This window comes from Pezoporus flaviventris, unplaced genomic scaffold (assembly GCF_033815535.1).
Source record: "Pezoporus flaviventris isolate CSIRO_AGI_PZ_B2104156 unplaced genomic scaffold, CSIRO_AGI_Pfla_v1 ptg000020l, whole genome shotgun sequence".
NCBI classification, from domain to species: Eukaryota; Metazoa; Chordata; class Aves; order Psittaciformes; family Psittacidae; genus Pezoporus; species Pezoporus flaviventris.
Genome location: NW_026892568.1, coordinates 7,782,304 through 7,801,610, shown reverse-complemented (window position 1 = coordinate 7,801,610; position 19,307 = coordinate 7,782,304). Strand labels below are relative to the sequence as shown.

The 19,307-nt window shown below is 53.4% G+C and overlaps 1 protein-coding gene across 5 annotated transcripts in view; it reads right to left on the bottom strand.

Moving 5' to 3' along the window:
• Nucleotides 1-19,307, bottom strand: part of SEPTIN9 (septin 9) — a 134,584-nt gene that overhangs the window by 52,035 nt on the left and 63,242 nt on the right. For 4 of the 5 annotated variants that reach the window (XM_061455608.1, XM_061455611.1, XM_061455610.1 and 1 more), the window contains one exon: nt 2,228-2,887. In XM_061455608.1, coding sequence (XP_061311592.1) covers nt 2,228-2,887 — 660 coding nt within the window. Of the gene's footprint in view, nt 1-2,227; nt 2,888-16,453; nt 16,620-19,307 lie in introns of those variants that run through there. The other variant, XM_061455609.1, reaches the window with a different exon arrangement.

The window sequence follows — 19,307 nt, the reverse complement described above, 5'->3', positions numbered from 1 at the left end:
TCTGAGCTGCCAAGCTCTGCCATTGCCCTTCTCCTCCTACCCGCCTCTTCCTGCACAACACTCTCCTGCATACCTTCAGCAGTGGGACAAGGGGTTAAGGACAAGGCAGCTGAGGCAGCAGCTGGGGAAGGCAGGACCTAGCACAGACACAGGCAGCTGCCTGCATCCTCTGCTCAGCTCTTTGTGCTGGAGTGCCACCAGGCATCGGGATCAAGGGGCATCCAGTGCCATGGAAGCATCTCTTGGGTACCCCAAACCCTGGGAGCAGCAGGAAGGAGCAAGACTTCACACCACATGTTGTCTCTGCTGCAGATGCCCAGCTTTTCAGTTCGGGGGTTGTGGTGTGGCCAGAGCTGCAGTGGATCTGGTGAGCATCAACAACGTGCCTGCATCCATCTGCAGGGCTCCCTGAGGTCTCCCAGCAACAAGGAGAGATCCCATCCACACACCCAGCATCACCCCAGGGTGGGTGTTGTGGACCAAGAAAGGAATGCTCCGCAACAGGGCACAAAAGCAGCCCAGGGAACCTCGAGTCATGGTGATAGAGAAGGTTGGGGGTGACTGGGAAGGGGACATGGGCTCTGGCAGTGACCCTGATAAAGAAGGTTGGGGGTGACTGGGAAGGGGACATGGGCTCTGGCAGTGACCCTGAGCTGTACATGCATGCTGACACAGAGGGAGAAGGAGCCAGAGCCCTCCCTACCCCTACAGCTTGGTGTCCTGGCTCTTTTTGGAGGCATTTAGACTGAAAGCCCCTTTTGTACAGGGAGCAAGGGCTGGCTCGCTCTGCAAGGCAGGCCCTTGACAGCTGGGTTCTGGGGTAAAACTCATCCCCAGCAGCTGTCCTGGGCTTGTGGAGTCCTTTTGATGCAAAGAGCCTCCCTCTGCCCCTGTCCCCGGGCAGCTGGGGGATTCAGCAGCTTAGATGGTCTTTTGCTCTTAAAGTGCCCAACTGTCCTCAGTTGAGAGCTTGGGAAGCTCAGAGCAGCCCAAACCCAGACAGATGAGGCCGAGCACCCACCCCTGGGAGAAGATGGGCCTCCTGTGTACCATGCACACGGCAGCTGGGGACAGAGAACCCATAAGGGAGGCCCAGGCTGAACCCCACCACTGGGCTGGGTCTTGGAGCTGGAGATGGACCAACCTGCTGCTCACTGAAGGCATTTGTCTGCTCTTTAAAACACAGCTCAGAAAAGCCACACCTAAGCCATACACAGCGAGAGAAACCTGCTTCAGTCTTGGGTTCAGCACCAGCTCCACCACTGACCTCTGCTTTGATTTTAGACCGTGCACATACACCAAAACCTGGCCTCTCCACAGACCCCGTTACTGTGGAGCCTGTGACTGCTGTGCCCATGGAGCAGGAGCAGGGAATACCCCATGGCAGGGCGAGACGAGAGCGCATGGTCCTGCTCCAAGGCCAGGCATGGACCTCCCAGGTCCTGGTTCGGCCACCACACACCATTCCACAACCCAAGGGTGAGAGGTGCTGCCCCCCAACCAACCGCTGCATCCCACAGGAGAGAGCTCGTGGGTGATGGGAAAAATCATTAGCAGGCCAGGAGAAGGGGAAAAAGACATGTCCAAAACATCAGGGAGGATAAATGAGGCTGGCGGGGGAGGGAAGCTGGCTTTAATACGGGATTAATCAAAACCAAGAGAGAGCTAATACAAGCCAGGGCTCCAGTTTAATAGTGGCTCTGGTCCATGATGTTATTAGATTTTGGCTCCACGGCCAAGAAAACACTGACTCCTCCTAATGACGAGATGCTTTCTGCCCACAACCATAAGCAACAACACTGAACAACAAAGCATCACAACAACCACACACTCTGACACTGGACAACAAACCATCACATTTCCACAACCACCACCTCTCCAGCACCTCAGAGCCTGTTCTAGATGCTGTGCAGGCAGGTTGGGCTGCACATGGGGCCTGAGCCGGCAGAACTGTCATCTTCTGCAAGCACCCAGGCTTTTGGCATTTTCTTTTTAACCTCCATGTAGGCTTGATAGCATTTTTTATTCAAACTGACAGCTCTTTCAGCCAGGATAAACTCAAGGATAACAACCATGTATGTGACACATCTGAGCACAGATCCAAGACCACCCTTAAAAGGCATCACCACCTGAGCTGAAAGAGCAGAACCCAGTGCTCAGCATCCCCGCATGGGCTCTGGACCTCAGCCAGCATCTCACCCAAGCAGCTGCCTGGAGCTGTACTCACCTTCTTCTCTCTTTGGTGGGCTCTCCATCAGCACAGGCTGTGGCTTTGGCTCTGCCTGGGGAGGCTGGGTGGCCAGGGGAGGCTCTGAGCTCTCCGCTTGCCGCGCTGGTGCGGCTGGCACCTCGGTGGCCTTGGCTACCTGAATTTCCACGCGCTTGGTGGCCGTGTCGGGCACAGGAGCACTGGCCACCTCTGCCCTTCGCTGGGGCATCTCGGGGATCTTTGACGGTGGCGCTTCTACCCTGCGGAGACCCGGTTCCTGGGGCTTGCCGAGGGTGATCTCAGTCCTCCTTGGGGTGGGCTCGGGGGGTTTGTGCCCCAGCACATCTGCTCTTTTGAGGCCAAACCTCGACAACCCTGCGGTGGAGTTCTCCACCTGCTTGGATGAGATGTCAATGGAGATTTCCGTTCTTCTGGACACCGGCTCAGGCAGTTTGGGTCCGGAGAGCTCCACTCTCCTCAGAGAGGGCTTGGGTGATCTTTGGGCTGTGGGGTCCGCATGTCGGGTGGGTGGCTCCGAATTCCTGGCGCCGAGTTCCTGAAATTTCTGTGTGGAGCTGGATACGGTGGACCTGAGGAGAGGGTTCGGGGTCCGTCGTGGTGGGGTGGAGGAATTTGAAGACTGATCTACCTCCTCGACCTCAAAAGACCTTTTCAGAGCTGAAAGACATGAAAAGGAGTTCAGGATTTAGTTACCGTCCACCTGAGCATCTCAAGAGAAACCTAGAGGCATTGTGTGAGGCTCAATCCTATTTCTGCCCTTCACCTGCGGGTTCATAATGCCATTTAAAGCAGGTGGGGACTGAGGGCCAGGCTCTGCCTCTTGAGACAAGTTACAAACCCAGGAACAAAACTGGAACGAGAGCCAGGAAATTCAACCCAAGAGCAGAAACCATCTCCTTGCTGCCCTCCTCCCATGCATGCACAGAGGGGAGCAGAGGGCCCCATTGCAGCACAGCAGAGCACAGCATAGGACTCGGGGGCAGCAACTGCTTCAATTCCCACACCTCCTTTTCCCTCTTGCATCTAAAGGATGCACAGGTAAGCACAGGCTTCCCAGTGAGTGCTGCCAGGAAAACCCACATTGGGAACAGGAAAACAATCCCAGGAGAGCACCCAACCACTTTAAATGCAGCAAGAAAACCAAAGGTGTCAACCACAGAAGCTCACACCCTTAAAAACAAACCTAGAGATCACCTCAGCCAAAGACTAAAGTGCTTTGAGAACACTGACCTGAGACCCCGATACAAGGAAGAGGCCAACTGGGATGCCTTAGGGACATCCTAAAATCTAAACATCACCATGCCCATTTTACTAGCGGAGAAGTTAGCAGGCAAAGAGAGAGGGATGCAGCATCAGATTGGGTGTTCTGATTTACACTTGAATAGGCAATGGTGCTGCCTTCACTGAGCCCCAGTACTGCACAGGATCTGCCCCAGGTGCACCCAGGTCACCCTGCACAGTGGAGCAGCACTCAGATGAGTGCCCATCACTCAGCTCTGCCCATTGCAAGGGACCCCTCAGCACACAGAGCTCCCTGGCTGGGCAGGCTACATATGGAAGAATCCTGCAAGCCTCCTGAGCCAGGAGCACGTCAGTGGGAACTGGAGGGACACTGGTGTCAGACCTCAGCTTGGGGGCACAAAGCACCACTGAAGGAAGGCTCCATCCATGGAACGATGCTCCCATCCCAGCTACGCAGTCAAGGGCCAGTAGCTGCCTGACCATGTCCTGGCTCATGCCTGGGCATCCAGGTGTCCCCCAGCCAGTCCTCTTCAAAGAAGTAGATGCCTTTAAACCCAGGAGCCAGGTGGATACAAAAGGCAGAACTTCACAGGAAGTGGGGGGAAACCAGAGAATCACCACTGGATAGAATCCAAACACCACAGGCTACCCATACCCCCCATGCCCCACAGTACTGAGGCAGGCACAGAGTTGGGGCAGGATGAGGCACAGCCCCAGGGTCCCAAAGCAGTCTCCAAGAGGCGAGGCTGAGCCACATGACAGCCTCAGCGTGATGACAGCCACACTGCTAACAACCAGTCCAAGCACCAGTAATGAGTCCACCCATCCTTCACATCAGCAGGATAATATCAGTAAGATTTAGCCTTTAAAGCCCTGGGCTGGAGATCATTCCAGGTACCAGGAGAAGGGGGAGAGACTGGAGCACAGCCTTCCCCCATCCCGGGATGTCCACCCACCCCTGGAGTGGAGCTGGAGAAGAGCCACCACGCAGGGAGCATCTCCTCTGCTCCATGGGGCTGCTCTGAGCTCCTGGGGCAAGGCCAGGGAGCCCAGGGACCCTCCATCCCTCAGACACATCCTCCTTGGAGAGGAGCCATCTGGCACGGCTGTGTCCAGCTGGTGGGACAGGGGATGTCCACGTGCCTCTGCTCCACCAGCCATTGCAAACACAGCTGCTGAAACCCGCCACCCCCTGCTCCAGGCAGGATAGGCAGCGCTTCCATCCCATCCTGGGCAGCAGGAGCTGGGGACAGGGGTGGACCCATCCCACGGCAGCAGCTCCCAAAGGAAATGGTAAGGAAAGAGAGACCCCTGGAGCTGGGGCTCCCATGCTGGACAAGCCACACAGGAAGGTCTGTCCTGCATCTCCAAATTTTCCAGACATTCCTAGGAGGAAAAAGGGAGGCAGTGAAGTAAAATGAAGATGGTTTTTCTCCATTTTCTGTTCTGTTTTGTGAATCACACAGAGCTCTCCCAGCCATGTCACCAACCTCTTGCAGAGGAGATGCTCCCTGCAGCAATCCCTGCCCCGCTGCCTGTGCTTGGCACATCTTGTGCTCTGCAGGTCTGTGTCCAAGTCTCAGTTCTCAGCACCCCCAGAACAATTAATCCAGACAATTCCCACATTTGAGAGCTGTTCTAACTTGTCCAGAACTCTCACGTCTCCAAAACCGAGCTGGAGCTCAGGCTTTCCTGCACAGACTTTTCTATCATTTTCCTTCTCCATCACACCCTTAATGCAGAAAATGGCATTTTAGCTATTTTTTCCCTGAAATCCCAAGTTTAAAACAATGCACCAGTCAAGGCCAGTTTGCGTTCTGCAGGAAAACAAAGAGAGAGGAAGGGGCAACGTAATGTGGAGCTTTCCCTGGCCTCAAGCAGCACCAGGCAGGCAAGAACAGTGAAGGGGACAGCCTGGCCAGGCACTGCCAGCAACCCAAAGGATGGGGTCCCAGTTGTGTCCATATCAGGCTTTTAAAACCTGCTCATCTCTCCTTCAGCTCAGCCTCTAATCATTCCCTTCAACAAAGCAGCCCAATAACCTCATGACAAATACACCTGGAGGAAGCAAAATGCTCTTAAGGAACCCAATAGCAAGGGAAACACTGTCAAGCATCTTTCCTTAATGAACCTGGAAATCCTTCATCAACCTGGAAATTTCCCAGTACGAAGCATTTGGGGATTTCTTTTTGACCCAATAATGAGCTCTGGATGAATTTGCAGGGGTCATGGGATGAACCACCTCTATCATCTCAGTTCCTCTGATGCCCCTTGCTGCTGCTAAAGGAATGGTGGCAGCAGTGCCTGGGAGGTGTGGGGGTCACTTGATGGCACTGCTGGTGCTGCTGCACATGGCCTTTTGACTTCAGACTTCTCAGAGTGCCCCAAGGCCAGGGTAAACCTGCCCAGCACCACCAGCAGTCTTTCTGGAGCACAGCCATCCCCTGCCTTATCATAGGCCTGGACCAAATACAACACCCAAAATGGCTTTTCTCCAAGTCTTTCTGGGCCCTGCTGAAGAAAGGAGAGAAAGGTCAAAGCCCAGACACAAAGGGGTTCAAAAAGCCTAGGGAAGAGCTGGAAAACCACGATTACACCACAGGAGACTCGAGCCATCCAGCCATGCGAGCCGCAGTCCCAACAGGCAGTAAGCAGGTACCAAGGGGCTGGGCAAGGAACTACCGCCCCATGAGAAGGTTAGAAATAGCTTGGCAGCTCCTGACATCAAGATCACATGGATCCCAGTGGCGTTCCCTCCCCAACAGTGTCACTGATGTGACTGGAGACAACCCGAGAGCTTCCCCACCATGGCTCTCTGCAGGATGGGATGCCCTGGTTGCATAGGGATTCCAGTATCCAGCTTGTCCTGCTGGCACATGTGGCCCCTGCCCCGAGTCCAGTGTGGTATGGAGAAGGTCACACATCCCAGGCATGAGAAAGGATGGGGTCTGTGACCAACAGAGTTTGTGTTTCCACCTCCGAGACAGAGACCTGCAGCCACAAGGGATGCCACCTTCAACAGTGGTGCCCCTTGGCGCAGGGCTGCAGCTCCTCTGCTCACCATTGCCTCTCTCCTGCTCCTTCCACAGAGCAGAGAGAAGGACCTCAGGAAGCAAAGCAACTCTCAAAAAAAGAGGGAAAAAGCTTAAAAATAGCCTGTGCAGAGCCAAGAAAGGAAAGTAAACAGCCTCTGCTCCAATGACCCTCCTCCTGGCTTCCTGCAGGGAAGCTGGCTGATCCACAGCAACAGGAGCTGAAGGCAGGGCAGAGCTCCCACCCCGCAGTGCTGGGTCCTACCCCGGCAGTTGTGGCTAATGCCTTAGGTCCCGTGAGGCCACATGTCCCTGACACCCTGGGCCGAGGTGTCCCAGCCCAGGATGGACTCACTGCAGGGTTAGCCCCATTATGTAATTGTCCAGGCAATTTTCAGGACCAGCAGGGCTTCTCCATCCCCACCAGCAGCACCCGATCGGGTCCCCATCCCCACTGAGCTGGCTGGTACCAGAGAAAGAGGCAGAGGTGCCTCTTGCCTCCTCTTCCTCTGGAGCTGCATGCACCACGGGGTGTGAGCACAAAACGGTGCTGCCACCAACACCCACTTCCTTTTAACTGATTCCAAACCAATTCAGGCAGCTCTGGCTCAATCCTCCATTGCTGAAGGCAGCATCTCCCGTCCCACAGCAGAGAAAGCCCTAAAATAAGATTTCAGAGTGCTTCCTTTCAGATGTAACCTCTTCCCCTGCCAATCTCTGCCCAAAAGCGTTGTGCCTTGGCTGGGAACTGCTCCTGGAAGTGTCCCTTTGGGGAGCAGACTTGCACAAACCTCTTGAAGTAGCTGCATTTTGCTCAGCATCACACAACCATGGCCCTGGCAGAGGAGAGAGGCACAGGCTGAGATGGCACTGGCTGCAGGCAGCCCTGCTGGCTGTCCACAATGGCAGCAGCTCCTGCAAAAGCACAACCTTCACCTAAACGTGGTCCCTGCCAGCCAGGCACTTTGGGGAAGAAATGCACGTCTTCATCCCAGGCTTAAACACTCCCCAAGCAGGCACAGGGCTTGAGAAGTAGCAAAATATTCATGTCTCTTTCTACTCCACGCTGCAGTGCTGGAGATGTCTGCACAGTGTGGCCACTGCATCCTCGCAGCCACCCCACAGCCAGGCGCCAGCAGGTAACGTGCCACCAGTCACTGCTGCTCTCTAGGGATCTTACAAACTGGGAATAGAAGGCAGAGGTCTGGTTCACACCCCAGTAGCTCATAAAACAGCCAGAGGAGTCACAACCAAGCAACCCATGGCCAAGGCCTCCTATCTACATGCTCGTCTCCCAGAAGGGGAGTCCCTCCTTGGGGGTCCCAGCCAAGCCAAGGGTGTCTAGATGCCATGGAAGGCCCTGGCTCCCACCCAAGGGCTCCACATCTCCTGGGGGGAAGCACCAGGGTTACACAGCATGCCATCCACCACAGCTCATCCACCTCACAGAGCAGTTCCAGGCACCCCATGGAACCCAGGAAAGGGTCAAGGAGGGAACATCTGCTCCTTTTTTCTTCCCTTTTTAAATGGAATACCCAAGGAACAGTCAAGGGGACGCTTTATACAAGGAAACCTCTATGCACAGAGCTCAGGAGGAGACCAAAATAAACAGTGAGGGATGCTGCCTCCTCCGGGACCTGCTTCACAGCCGGAGCCTGAGGCTTCACCATGGCCACAGCGCCCAACTGCTTCCCATTAAGCATCCCCTGCCCCTCACGGGGTGCTGTGACCCCAGGGTTACATTTGCTTGCTTGCTTAGGCACGGAAAGCTGGTCTTGGGTTTTCCAACACATAAGAGCCTTATGGGAGCGGGGCAGCCAGGCCCCCGTTATTTCACACCATACAATGGTACCGTTTGAGAGCGCTGCCTTTCTCTAAACTGCTACCAGATGGTCACCTCCTGTTCCTGGGGAGGAAAGAGGGGGAGGCTGCAGGTCTCATCTTTCAAGGAAACCCTTGGAAACTCAACACAGCATTAACTGCTCACAGCCCTTAAAGCTTCCCAGACCCCTGCCACCAGGCAGCAGGATGCTCACGGCAGTTTTCTGGCCCAGCTCAAGTGCAGAGTGTGTTTGCCCATGTTACCGTGGGGCCACCTGGGTATGGCTTATTCAAACCTACTGTCCATGATGCTGCTGAATAGCTGTCGCCATCTGTAACAGAGGTGGATGCATTGTAGTGAGCTAAAGGCTCAGTTTCAGGGACAAGTAGGATGTTCTTCATGTATCTATAGAGTGTATATACAAACCTAAATGTCCTGTAGGGACAGAGGAGGGTATCTCTATCCCATCCTCAACAACCAGCTGCTCCCAACTGCACCGAGCTCCTCAAAACCATTGGGCTGAGATGGGAAATTCACTGGCAGTGCAGGCAGCAAGTGATGCTACACATACTGGCAGGACTTTGTGAGTACAGGACCAGCTTCAAAAGAGCCCCGGAAATTCAGCTGCCCTCTTCCACCTTGATAAATGAAGGCAGGAAACTTTAAAAGCACCTTTCCTGAAGGTACTGGTCATCCAAAGTAAGTGAGAAGTCAGAGTTGCTGGATCCCTTCCCCATGCTTCTGCCAAGAGATTTCACACCTTTCTTTTTCCTATAAAGCAACCTTGTTGCAATACGTACATATAAACACATATAAAAATACATAATGACAATCCATTGTTGTAGCATGACCCCTACCCTATTTTGGGTCAGATTATGACTGGTTTATGCTCAAATCCTTTAACTGACTTTACAGACAGCATACAGAAGAAGTTGCAATAGATCGATTGCATGGTCTGACACAAATCGTGTAGAAGGTAACACTGGCAACGTGCTCCTAATCTGCAGTGCCTTCCTGAACTGTGCAACCAGTACCAGGAGCTAAACCATGGAGGAAATGTGGGGATAAATGCAAGTTCAGGGCTCTGACATTAAGCAAAGCTTCTCAAGCAGCATTGCATTCACACGCAGTAAGCTACAGAGCAGCCTCAGACCAATGCAGCCAACTCCTCATTTACCAGAAATGACCATGCAAAAGCAAAGTTGGGACTCAGAGTGGAAAAAAAGACAATCCACACTAAGATTAATCCAAAATCCCAGCTTTCCAGTCCCTATAACACAGTTCTAGAATGGTTTTAGCTTTGATTCTCCATTACACTTTGGTTTATATAACCATTAACCCTCAGCAAAACGCTTGCAGATCAGAGCAGTCTATTTTACATCCCTTCTATTCATTTCATAATTGTACAGCAAATGACATCAAACACAGAGTCTCAAGCCCAGCAGATTGCATTACTGGCTCTGCCACAGGCTCTCTGCAGCTTTTGCCTCCTGCCTGTGCTCCAGTTTCCTTTCGATGGGGAGGAGGAAGGAGAAGAATAAATCTTCTCTGCACCTCGCGGGGGACTGCAGGTTTGGTTCGGTTCACTGGTATTTCTAAAACACCTTCCAATCACCCAGAAGGCAAAAGTGTGTTACAGATGGTCTTGCAGACCCCAGACTGCCCTGTACCGGGCCTAGGAAGCAGCCAGACACCATTCCCATGGCTCCCAATACCCAGGCAGGGAACATAAGGAGTGACTCAGGTGGGTGACCAGCCTGGGGACTGGGTGATTAAATCACCAAGTCTGAGCTTGAGGAGACACTCTGATAGGTGGTGTTGCAACGTGATGCTTAAAAAGCTACAGAAAAAGGGAAATTGGCAAAACTGGCTAAAGGAAAGACGCAGGAGCCATTCAGGCCCGGTGACTGCTGGTGCCACTGCTTCCAGCTCTGATGTCTCTGTTGAAGGGGGCTTCCAATGACCAGATGAAAGAAAGCCTAGGCCCCAACCTCACTCCTCAGCATCCTTCTTCCCTCCCAGAGCAGTCCAGCAGACCAGTGCCAGTGTGATGTTGTGTGCTGATGCCCTCACCGTTAACCTGCCACAACTCCCAGGGCTGGGACAAGCTGGAGAGCACCAAACTCACCAGGAGCAATGGGCTGTATAATGTTGTGATGCTTACTCAAACCATTACCTCTATTGCTAGGAGGAGGGTGTCACAGAACAATGCAGTCATGGTGTCCCCTGCCCTGCAGTTCACCGGAGGCTGTGTCTATACCGAGACAACATGTTGGTACCCTACCCCAACTTGGGTGCCAGCAACAGGGTATCTGCTGCAGCACTGGGAAGGTGCAGGGGACAGACTGCCCTGACACCCATGGTGTGGCACCTTTGGGCATGCAAACCAGCCAAGAGCCAGCTTGGACAGACCCTGCACCTGAGTCACCACTCCAAAAGTGTCCCCAGGAGACCCAAGTGCTGAGCTCTGTCCAGCAAGCTCACAGAAACAATCACTGTAAAAGCCTGAGTCAGAGCCAGCAGGAGATAAGAGCTTTCATTAATCTCGGGACAACTCTGCATAAGTTGAAGGTGACAATAAACCCCTTCATTGCCCAAAGAGCTACTCCTCACCAGCACCATTTGTGCAGCAGGGAAGGAAGGGAAGAGGTTCTTTCTAGCAGCAGCACAGCAGATGGGTGCAAACTGCTGATGCCTCCATGAGTAAAGAAGAGGGGTGCCAGGACCAAATGATACCCTGCAGGTACAAAATGAGAAGTGGCCAGGACACAACCCTAGCCCCATGCTGAAGGGCATGACAGCCCACCCCTGTCCCACAAAAAGTTCCCCTGATGGACCCTGAACCTCACCAAACAGGCACAGCCCTATTGGGAACTGGATTCAGACCCATCAACTCATTTTTACAGGCTTCAAATAAGCTTAACCAGGATTTAGGGTCACTTGGTTTGTTGCATCCATGTCCCACCTCTAAAGACTAAGGTGCCAGAGCACACTGCAGCAGGAGGGAGGAAGGGTGGGAGAGGGAAAGAGCCTGCGTAATGGTCCTGCAGAAAGACATTGCCTTAAAGATCAAATATCAGAGTCAGAAACATGAATATCTGGAGTGATTATGGGCTCTGCAGTCTCCATTATTGTCTTTGGATTTATGACAAGTCCCAGTCCAGGCTTTTGCGGCTGCTGTCTGGGTCCTGACTCCTGGGAAAATGGGCTGAGCAGCTCCCTGCAAGGAAGGGCTGCAGAACAGCAACTAACCCAGCACCCAGACAGTGAAGCCACAGGTCCCTCGGTGATGCCACGACTCTCAGCAGCAGGTTCGCTGGCAGGCATTGACCAAGAGATGTAGACATGGTCACTTAAATCCATTAGGCATGACCCAACATGTTCTAGAGGTGCTTCCAACTCACTTCACTGCCATAAACCACCAAGAAGCAAAGAGTAAAGCAGCTGAGTTATTATATTTTAGGTGAGCTTCTTACTAAGGGAAAGATGCAACTAAGATCCCAGAGACTGGTGAGTACCTGGAAGAGGCAGCATCGTGTACACACTCCAGACCTTGACTTACCACCAGGCACCAGCAGTACACTTGCACAGGCTCCAGTATCAAGCCTCATCCTCTTTCTGTCCCTTCCCATCCAGCCACTTTTGAAAGGTTTCTTTATGATGAGCACAGCACTGTGCTCACTTTGCTCAAGACTGATCTCCAGTGGACAGCAAGAGCTCATCCACACAGGCCAACACTGGAAACCCTCCATGCTGACACAGAGCCAAGGACACTCTGGTCCATGCTGCAGTGAGTGGTTGCCCATCCCCAAGGACATGCAGCCCAGCCCTCCTCCTTGCATAAGATGTCTATAAACAATGACCTTTGGATGAGCCTACATCCTAAGAAAGGCCAGAGGCCATCCCCAGAGCCCAGCTCACATGGATGGAGCTGTTCTTCCCCTTCCCACTCTCTCACAACCTTGTTATTCCCAAGGAACTAAATATACATAGGGGAAAAAAAGCCCAAACAACAAGAGTCCACAACGGCAGGTCCCTGCTGGTGTAACCAGGCAGATATGATTTTTCCACTCTACTGAAGGCCAGTTCTGCAGGAGAAGATACAACTTCCACAGGAAAAGACACAACTCCTGCCTTCCCACAGGCACCTTCCCCTGGCTCCTGTCTCTCCCTCCATACACTGATTTGGCAGGAAAACCCCATCCTTTTGTCTCAGATTCAGGAATTTAGATAGGAAGAGTGGACACAGAGAGAAAACATCTGAAGCATCTATAAAGCTCATCATTGAGGACACTAGAGGTGACTTGCTGTCTACATCATTCAGCTGGGAGAGTGGCAGTGGCTCTACCCATGCTGGGCTGGTGATGAAGAATACCAGAAGAGACCAGTTGCAATATAACCAACAACTGACATTCAGGAGCTCTGCTTCACTCAGAGGGTTCAGATGATCTGAGATATGACCTGAGAGATCTTTTTGTATTTCCTTTTCCAGGCACAAGCAGGACCCAGACTCCCAGCCCATTCCCACAGATGTAAGCCCTGGCAATCACTCATTTTGCAGCCCCTTCGGCACGGCTGCCAGGGGAGACCCCAAATCCTTATTCAGCGAGATGCTTACACAAACACGGAGCACATCCCCTCTCTGGGGCTCTTCATCACATTGAATTCGAGCCGCATCACCCACATAACATCGCGACCATCCCTCTGGCACATTCCTGCTAATATTAGCAGGAGGCAGCAGCTGCTCCCCATGGCAGCAGGCACAGCAGCCCCGAGCAGCACAGGGGATGCACCACGGCCACGTGTCCCACAGACATCCCTGGCATTTGTTCAAGCAGATTTTAAGGACGAGCCCGTGAGACTCATGCACATAGAAGAGGCTATTCCTAATAAAGCCCCCTCCCAAAAACAACCTGGCTGATGTTTCTTTGTCTTCAATGACCCTTAAAACCAGGACAGAACTTAGCATGAGTCAGGACCTCTTTGAGAAGAAGTCTGTGGCTGAAATACTAGTAATAGCCTTCATCAGGCAGTGCAAGCAGTAGATGTCTGTAGGGAAAGTGCCAAGAGTGGGGAAGAAGAAAAATAACACTAAGCAAAGACTGCCTCATAGTTTCTGCCTGTCCGTCCCCCCGTCCCCCCCCCCAAGGCTCTAGCTCTGGCCATCACACTGAACCCCTTGGCACACTCCACACACCCACAGCCCCACTTAGCATTTACCAGCACTCGCAGCTTGCACCCGCTGTGACATTTGTGTTTTCAACATTACAAGGAAATGAATCTGGTGTTGACTGACAGCATTGGCAAAGACAAGGAGTGCTCAGCATCACTGCTGCCAGCTCACCAGCAGCAACTGGAAGCAAAAATGCACCTCAGTTACCCATGGGACTCTGCTCAGCAGCAGACACATCGCACCAGGATGAGGGGCTGGAGCATCTCTCTTCTGTCTTACTACCAGACAGTAGATCATGAGCACACGGTGTTCTAAATCCTTAGCAGGAAGACAAGTACCATGTTTTGGAGATATCTTTAGGCATCATCACAGCCAACCAAAGCTGTGAACAGGAACATCCATCCCTCTCTGCAGTCACAGACTCTCCAGCATCACCCAACATGAACAGGGTCAGGATGGTTTCGTGTTTACACACTGCACAAGCATCCCATTTACTGCTACACATTCCCTTCCCTGCAGCTCAGGGATCCATGTCTCAGACCCTGGAGAGCTGAGCAAGCAACAGTCCCTTCCAAGACAGAGGTGAGCCTGGAAAGTGCTGCCGCAACCACGGCTGAGCCAGCCATGCTTCCAAACCCTGCCAAAATCAATAGCCACGGGGCAGAACTATTATGTTCTGTAAATCCTGGCAGACCACAGACCTAACAATGCTCCCCCCATTAGAGATGAGAAAGCCTTTGCCAGTCAAACAGCAGGATTAGCGCCCTCCCTGCAGGACCTGCTGCATGGTTAGAGGTGGATGCATGTTCTGTTGCCTGGAGTGACAATACCCATCATCAGGCACAAGGAAGAATGCACTTTGCCGTGCTGTGTTTCCCTCTCACGTGTTGCTTTGATTTGGAAACTAAGCTGTATCTTGTACTCCTTTCCCCCTCTCAAAGAGCCCTTGCATCCTCCTCGGACTCACGGGGGCCGGCAGCTCCCACACCAGCAGCCCACAGGAGAGCCTGCAACTCCCTGCGAGGACAAGAAAACTGTGGGTCCCGTGCCAGGCACCAATGCTGTGAGCAAAGCAGGCAGGAACAACCAGGGTGGTTCGGAAGGGCAGGCAGTGTGTGAGCGGCAAGAACAAAGAGGGCTCTGCCTGCTGGGTGATCTGGTGTTTCTGCTCCGTGGTATTTTTGGCTCATCTTTCCTGCTTGGCCACGGGCTGCCTGGGGCCGAGACACCCACCCAGCAGACACGAACACGGCATCTCCTGCCTTACAGGCTGGAAATTAATTGCCTTGTTCTTAGGAAGCTGCTCTGCAACCCAGAAAACTGATTGTATTGTGGAACAGTAGCCCGGATCCCTGCTCAAGGGCAAGGCCAGACCTTTTGGCTGCAGACGCAGAGAGCTTTCCCCAGCCTCTCTCTCTGCACAGGCAGGAACTATGAAGCGCTCCATGGACTGAGAAAAACAGCACTGCAGAGCAGCTCGGTGCCACCGAGGAGCACACACAGCCCCAACAAGCAGCCCCGGGGCTCACAGCAAAGCCTTTATCATATCCAAGTAGGGAATTACTCATTCTTCTGAGATTTAAATGCAATTGGAGCAGGGAGAGGAAAGGCTGTAATTACATCAGCACTGGGGAGCCCTGGGGTGGGGAAGCATCCGAGTGCCCACAGGACAGTTACAAAGGCGCTGCTGAGCCCCGAGTGCCAAACTGATTGGTGTATCGGGTCGCTCTCTGTGTCCCAACACTTGTTAGTCCCAATCTTCCTAAGGGACGTGACTTTCCTCACCCTCCTGCTAAGTCATCCACTCCCAACTTTAGCTGAAGAAAGCCCAAGGGCTGGAAAAGAGAGGCCAGGGATGTGGCTAAACCTTCCAACAGGGGCTGCAGGGACCCCAGCTCTGCCACCCGTTTCCTGCCTGACCTGGAAGAGGAACCCTTGCGCTCTCAGCTTCCTCAGCTACCCAGAGGGAAAACACCACGGTGCTGCTTCCCAAAGGCAAGGCTGGCTTCACCAGGAGGCGGTGAAGCTATCCCAGCCCGCAGCCAGCCGCCATCCCCACGCAGCCCCTGGATAAGCTCCCATCACGGCCCCCAGAGCTCCACTGCTTCTTGCTTTTCTTTTTTTCTAGAAACCGCTGCTCGAAGCTCACTTTTGGGTCGCTGCCAGGATGTGAGTGCGCAGGGACGGGGCTGCTCTTCCAGAACTGTGCTCAGGAAGATGAGCTCCCCCGAGCCGATCTCTCAGCGCCTGCTTCAGACACAGCCTCCCCCCTCCTTCTGCCTGTCTCTCACTCCCATACCCATCTGGCAGCAGCGCGCTTCCCCGTGAGCTTATTTTCTTGCCTGAAAGAGCCAGCAAACAGGGCAAAGAGCCCCAGGTACCCAGGGAGGAGGCATCCCCCGTCCACGCTCCAAGAGGAGTCAACGCTGTCGGGCAACTGGAGCTCTGCCATGGGACAACTGCGAAGCTTTCGAGGGCGGGCAGCTCCCGCTATGGACATATTGGAAACTTGGGTTCGCTATCTGCCTCCCAGCTACTCCGGGGCTGTGTCTGCATCCAAAATCTGGGAGTCAACAGAAGGCCAGTGCCTGGGGTTTCACAGACTTTTAGTCTTGTCAGGCTTGCGCTTACAGCTAAAAATCTGCATAAACCAACTTGGGAAAGGCAGGAAAGGAAAAAACATCCCGTAGGATCCTGCCTCAGCGGATAACACCCGGGTACAGCGGCTCGGAACAAAAGGCACTGTAGCCCGATAACGGCACCGACAACAGCGGCCCCAGACCCACCGGGACCAGCAGCAGCTGTTCCCGGGGGACCGGGCTCGGTCCGGCGCGGTGCCTGCGAGGGGCGCGGGCGGCTCCGCGCTGCCCAGCGGCAACTTCTCCCGGTTTAGCCCCAGATCCAACTTAACCTCCCCGCCCCTCCGTCCCTCCATCCATCCCGGGGCCACCCACCTTCGAAGTCGGAGATGATGCCCTCCAGGTGCGCGTTAACGGCCGGGTCGGCCATGGCGGGGAGCGGGGCGCTGCCCCCCGGCTCCGCGGGTGCTCGCAGCCGCCGCCGCCTGCGGCCGAATGAATGGCGGAGGGCGAGCGGCTGCGGCCGCCCCCCGCGCCGGCGGGCACGCTGCCATGCCGCCCGGCCCGGCCCAACCCAGCGCAGCCCGGCCCGGCCCCTCGCCGCGCACTGGCTGCTCCCCACGCCCGTCACAACCTCCCCCCCCCCCCCACCGTGGTGCCGGCCCCTCTGCGGAACCCGGTGCCTGCCGGGGTGCAGAACAAAAGTGGAACCAGCCTTGGGTCGGCCCCCGAGGATGCCCCACGAAAGGGATGCTACTCGCCTAAACGGCTGGGCTGCATCCCCGGTGTTCTCGAGCGCCCGTAACCCGTTCGCTTTTCAACTTGCCCTTGTTTGGAAAGGAGCAACTCGCCCCCCTCCCTCCCCTGTTGTCACGATTTCTCAAAACCAAACCAGAGCACTAGCTAGCAGTGCTAAGCCGTCGCTACTTCTGCAGCCAGCTCTGGAAGCTGCCACCGAAGCAGCAGAAGAGGCTACAAAAGCCACCCCGAAGCTGAGTGTGCAGCTGGGCACGTTCATGTGAGCCCCACGGTGCCACAGCTTGCTCCGCTCCAGCCTGAGCTCCAGGCATCAACACCAGCCTCTTCTATGACACAGCCACCTACCCTCCACCGCTCACACCCTCTCAGTTTGTGCATCTCTCTGCTCAGGATCTGATGTATCTCCCTTCCCATGTTGATTCAGCTCCTGCCCTCTTGACCCTCTTTTTATCCTCCCCACCCTGTGTTTTAGTGGCATCATTTATAAGTGATGATATCTCTGAAATGTGTCCAGGCACATCAACAGGAAAAGAAGAATTAATGGGCTGGGGTTTTAGTCCACTTTGGATGAACCATAAAGAAGAATTATGCAAAACAGTAGTACTGTTCCTGCAGAAAGTGCATGCCTCATCGCTTATGTCACACACTTAATTTTACACTTCCAAAGTCTGCAAACACCACAGACTCCCCGAGAGTGATGTGAACCAGAACACAAAACCAACAGCACCAATTTCCCAGACTCAAGAAGGTCCAGGTTTTCAATCTTGTTAATAACTTGAGGTTTTAATCCAAGGAAAGGCATTACTTTAAAACATGAGAACAGCTTAAATAGTCTTGAGAATGCACTTTTAAACTACGAGTGTGGCGTTTTAAGACAGGTATAGTGGTTTTCCTCCCCCTTTCACCAGCAGCAGAGTTCAGCTTTCATTTCTTGCGCTTCTAAAGGCATCAGAAACCAACACACCACAGCAGTGCAGAGAGGCACCAGTGCTGCACCTCTGGGCAACAGCAGAAGTGTAAATGCCTCCCTGTGCAATACACCACCCATGCCGCCCCGTGTCCCCTTGTCAAGCGCTCCTGCCTGAACACCATTACCTGTTCCCCACGCCATAGGGAAGAACAGAAACCAGCGTGGACCTGTGGCTATCACGCCAGGGTGTCACATCCACCTCTGCTCTGCAGGGAGCGGTGGTGACGGACACATCACACAGCATCACACCATTGATTTTCTGAAGAAAGCAGCTTGCTTTCCCTCTTCCCCATTGCTCACACGCAGGTCACATCCGGATCCGGTTCCAACAGGTACAAAAGGCTGGCAAGTACCAACCCCAGTTACAGAGCGACAAGGAAAGCTACTTTGTTAAAACTGACCCTGACGCCCCGCTGGAGGAGCAGAACCGAGAGTAGGAAGGCTGTTAAGCATCCTTAACTCCCCCGTACGCTCTCGTTGCAAGCCTGCAGAATGGGTTTAAAAGGGGAAAAACGGTCTAAGTAAGACAAACTAAAAATCAGTATGGTAAAAAAGGACTTTTAAAAGCGCAATAGGGTCAAGCTGAGGAAGAGCCAAGCGTATTTTTTGATGTTCAGAGTCTCCCCCCTCACAAACCCCATGAGATTCATGCCAGACCCGCTGCTTGGAGCCTGATGGGACTCCTTGAACTAGGTCACACGGTGGTGGATCAGTGTGGCACTGTGATGAGGACTCTCTTTTTGAGGTCAACAGGAGGCAATACAAGTAAACCACTAGAAAAGCCCCCATTGCTTGGTAGGCAGTGAGCAGTGAGTGCTATGATGATGTCCTCTGGCCTCATGAAACTGCTGAAGAAGTTCAGAGCTCTTCAGGAGAAGAGTTTGAGGCAGTTTGCTTTAGTCCCTGTTCCCTGGGTTACTCTGCATTTCCTAAGCAAAAGGGAGCAAAAAAAATTATTCACTTGTCCAGTCCACACATACCAGCTAAATCCATTTCATCTGGTGTTCTGCCTGCACCCTAAACTTGAAAGCTTGTGTTCACCTAAGCAGCTCTGCTAGAAAGGCAGGCAACCCTAGGAAGCTGAGCACCCACTCTAAAGGGATGGAGAATCATCACCTTCACTGAGATTTATTTCTGGGGCTCCCCATCAGTGTAGCACAAGTGTGTGTCATGCTGCTCATCCAAATGCAATTTCAGCAGAGGCCCTGCTCTGCCCTTGTCTGGTAGATCAAGGAGATTAAGGACCCTGAACCTTCTCCTGATCTCCCACACTGACCACATCACCTGCATTCCCTTCGATAAACTCATCAGGTTCTGCCCTTCTGTCCCTCATGTCAGGCATTTTCTTTGCTCTCTTAGTCACTTACTTGGCTTTCCTGCTCCTCCCTCCCAACATTTCACAAGTGTTTGTCATTGGATGTTTGATTTGGTTGTAGCAAAGAGTGAGAACTCACTTTTCCAAAGAAAGAGAGCAGATCACATCTCTTCTGGTGCTTGCTG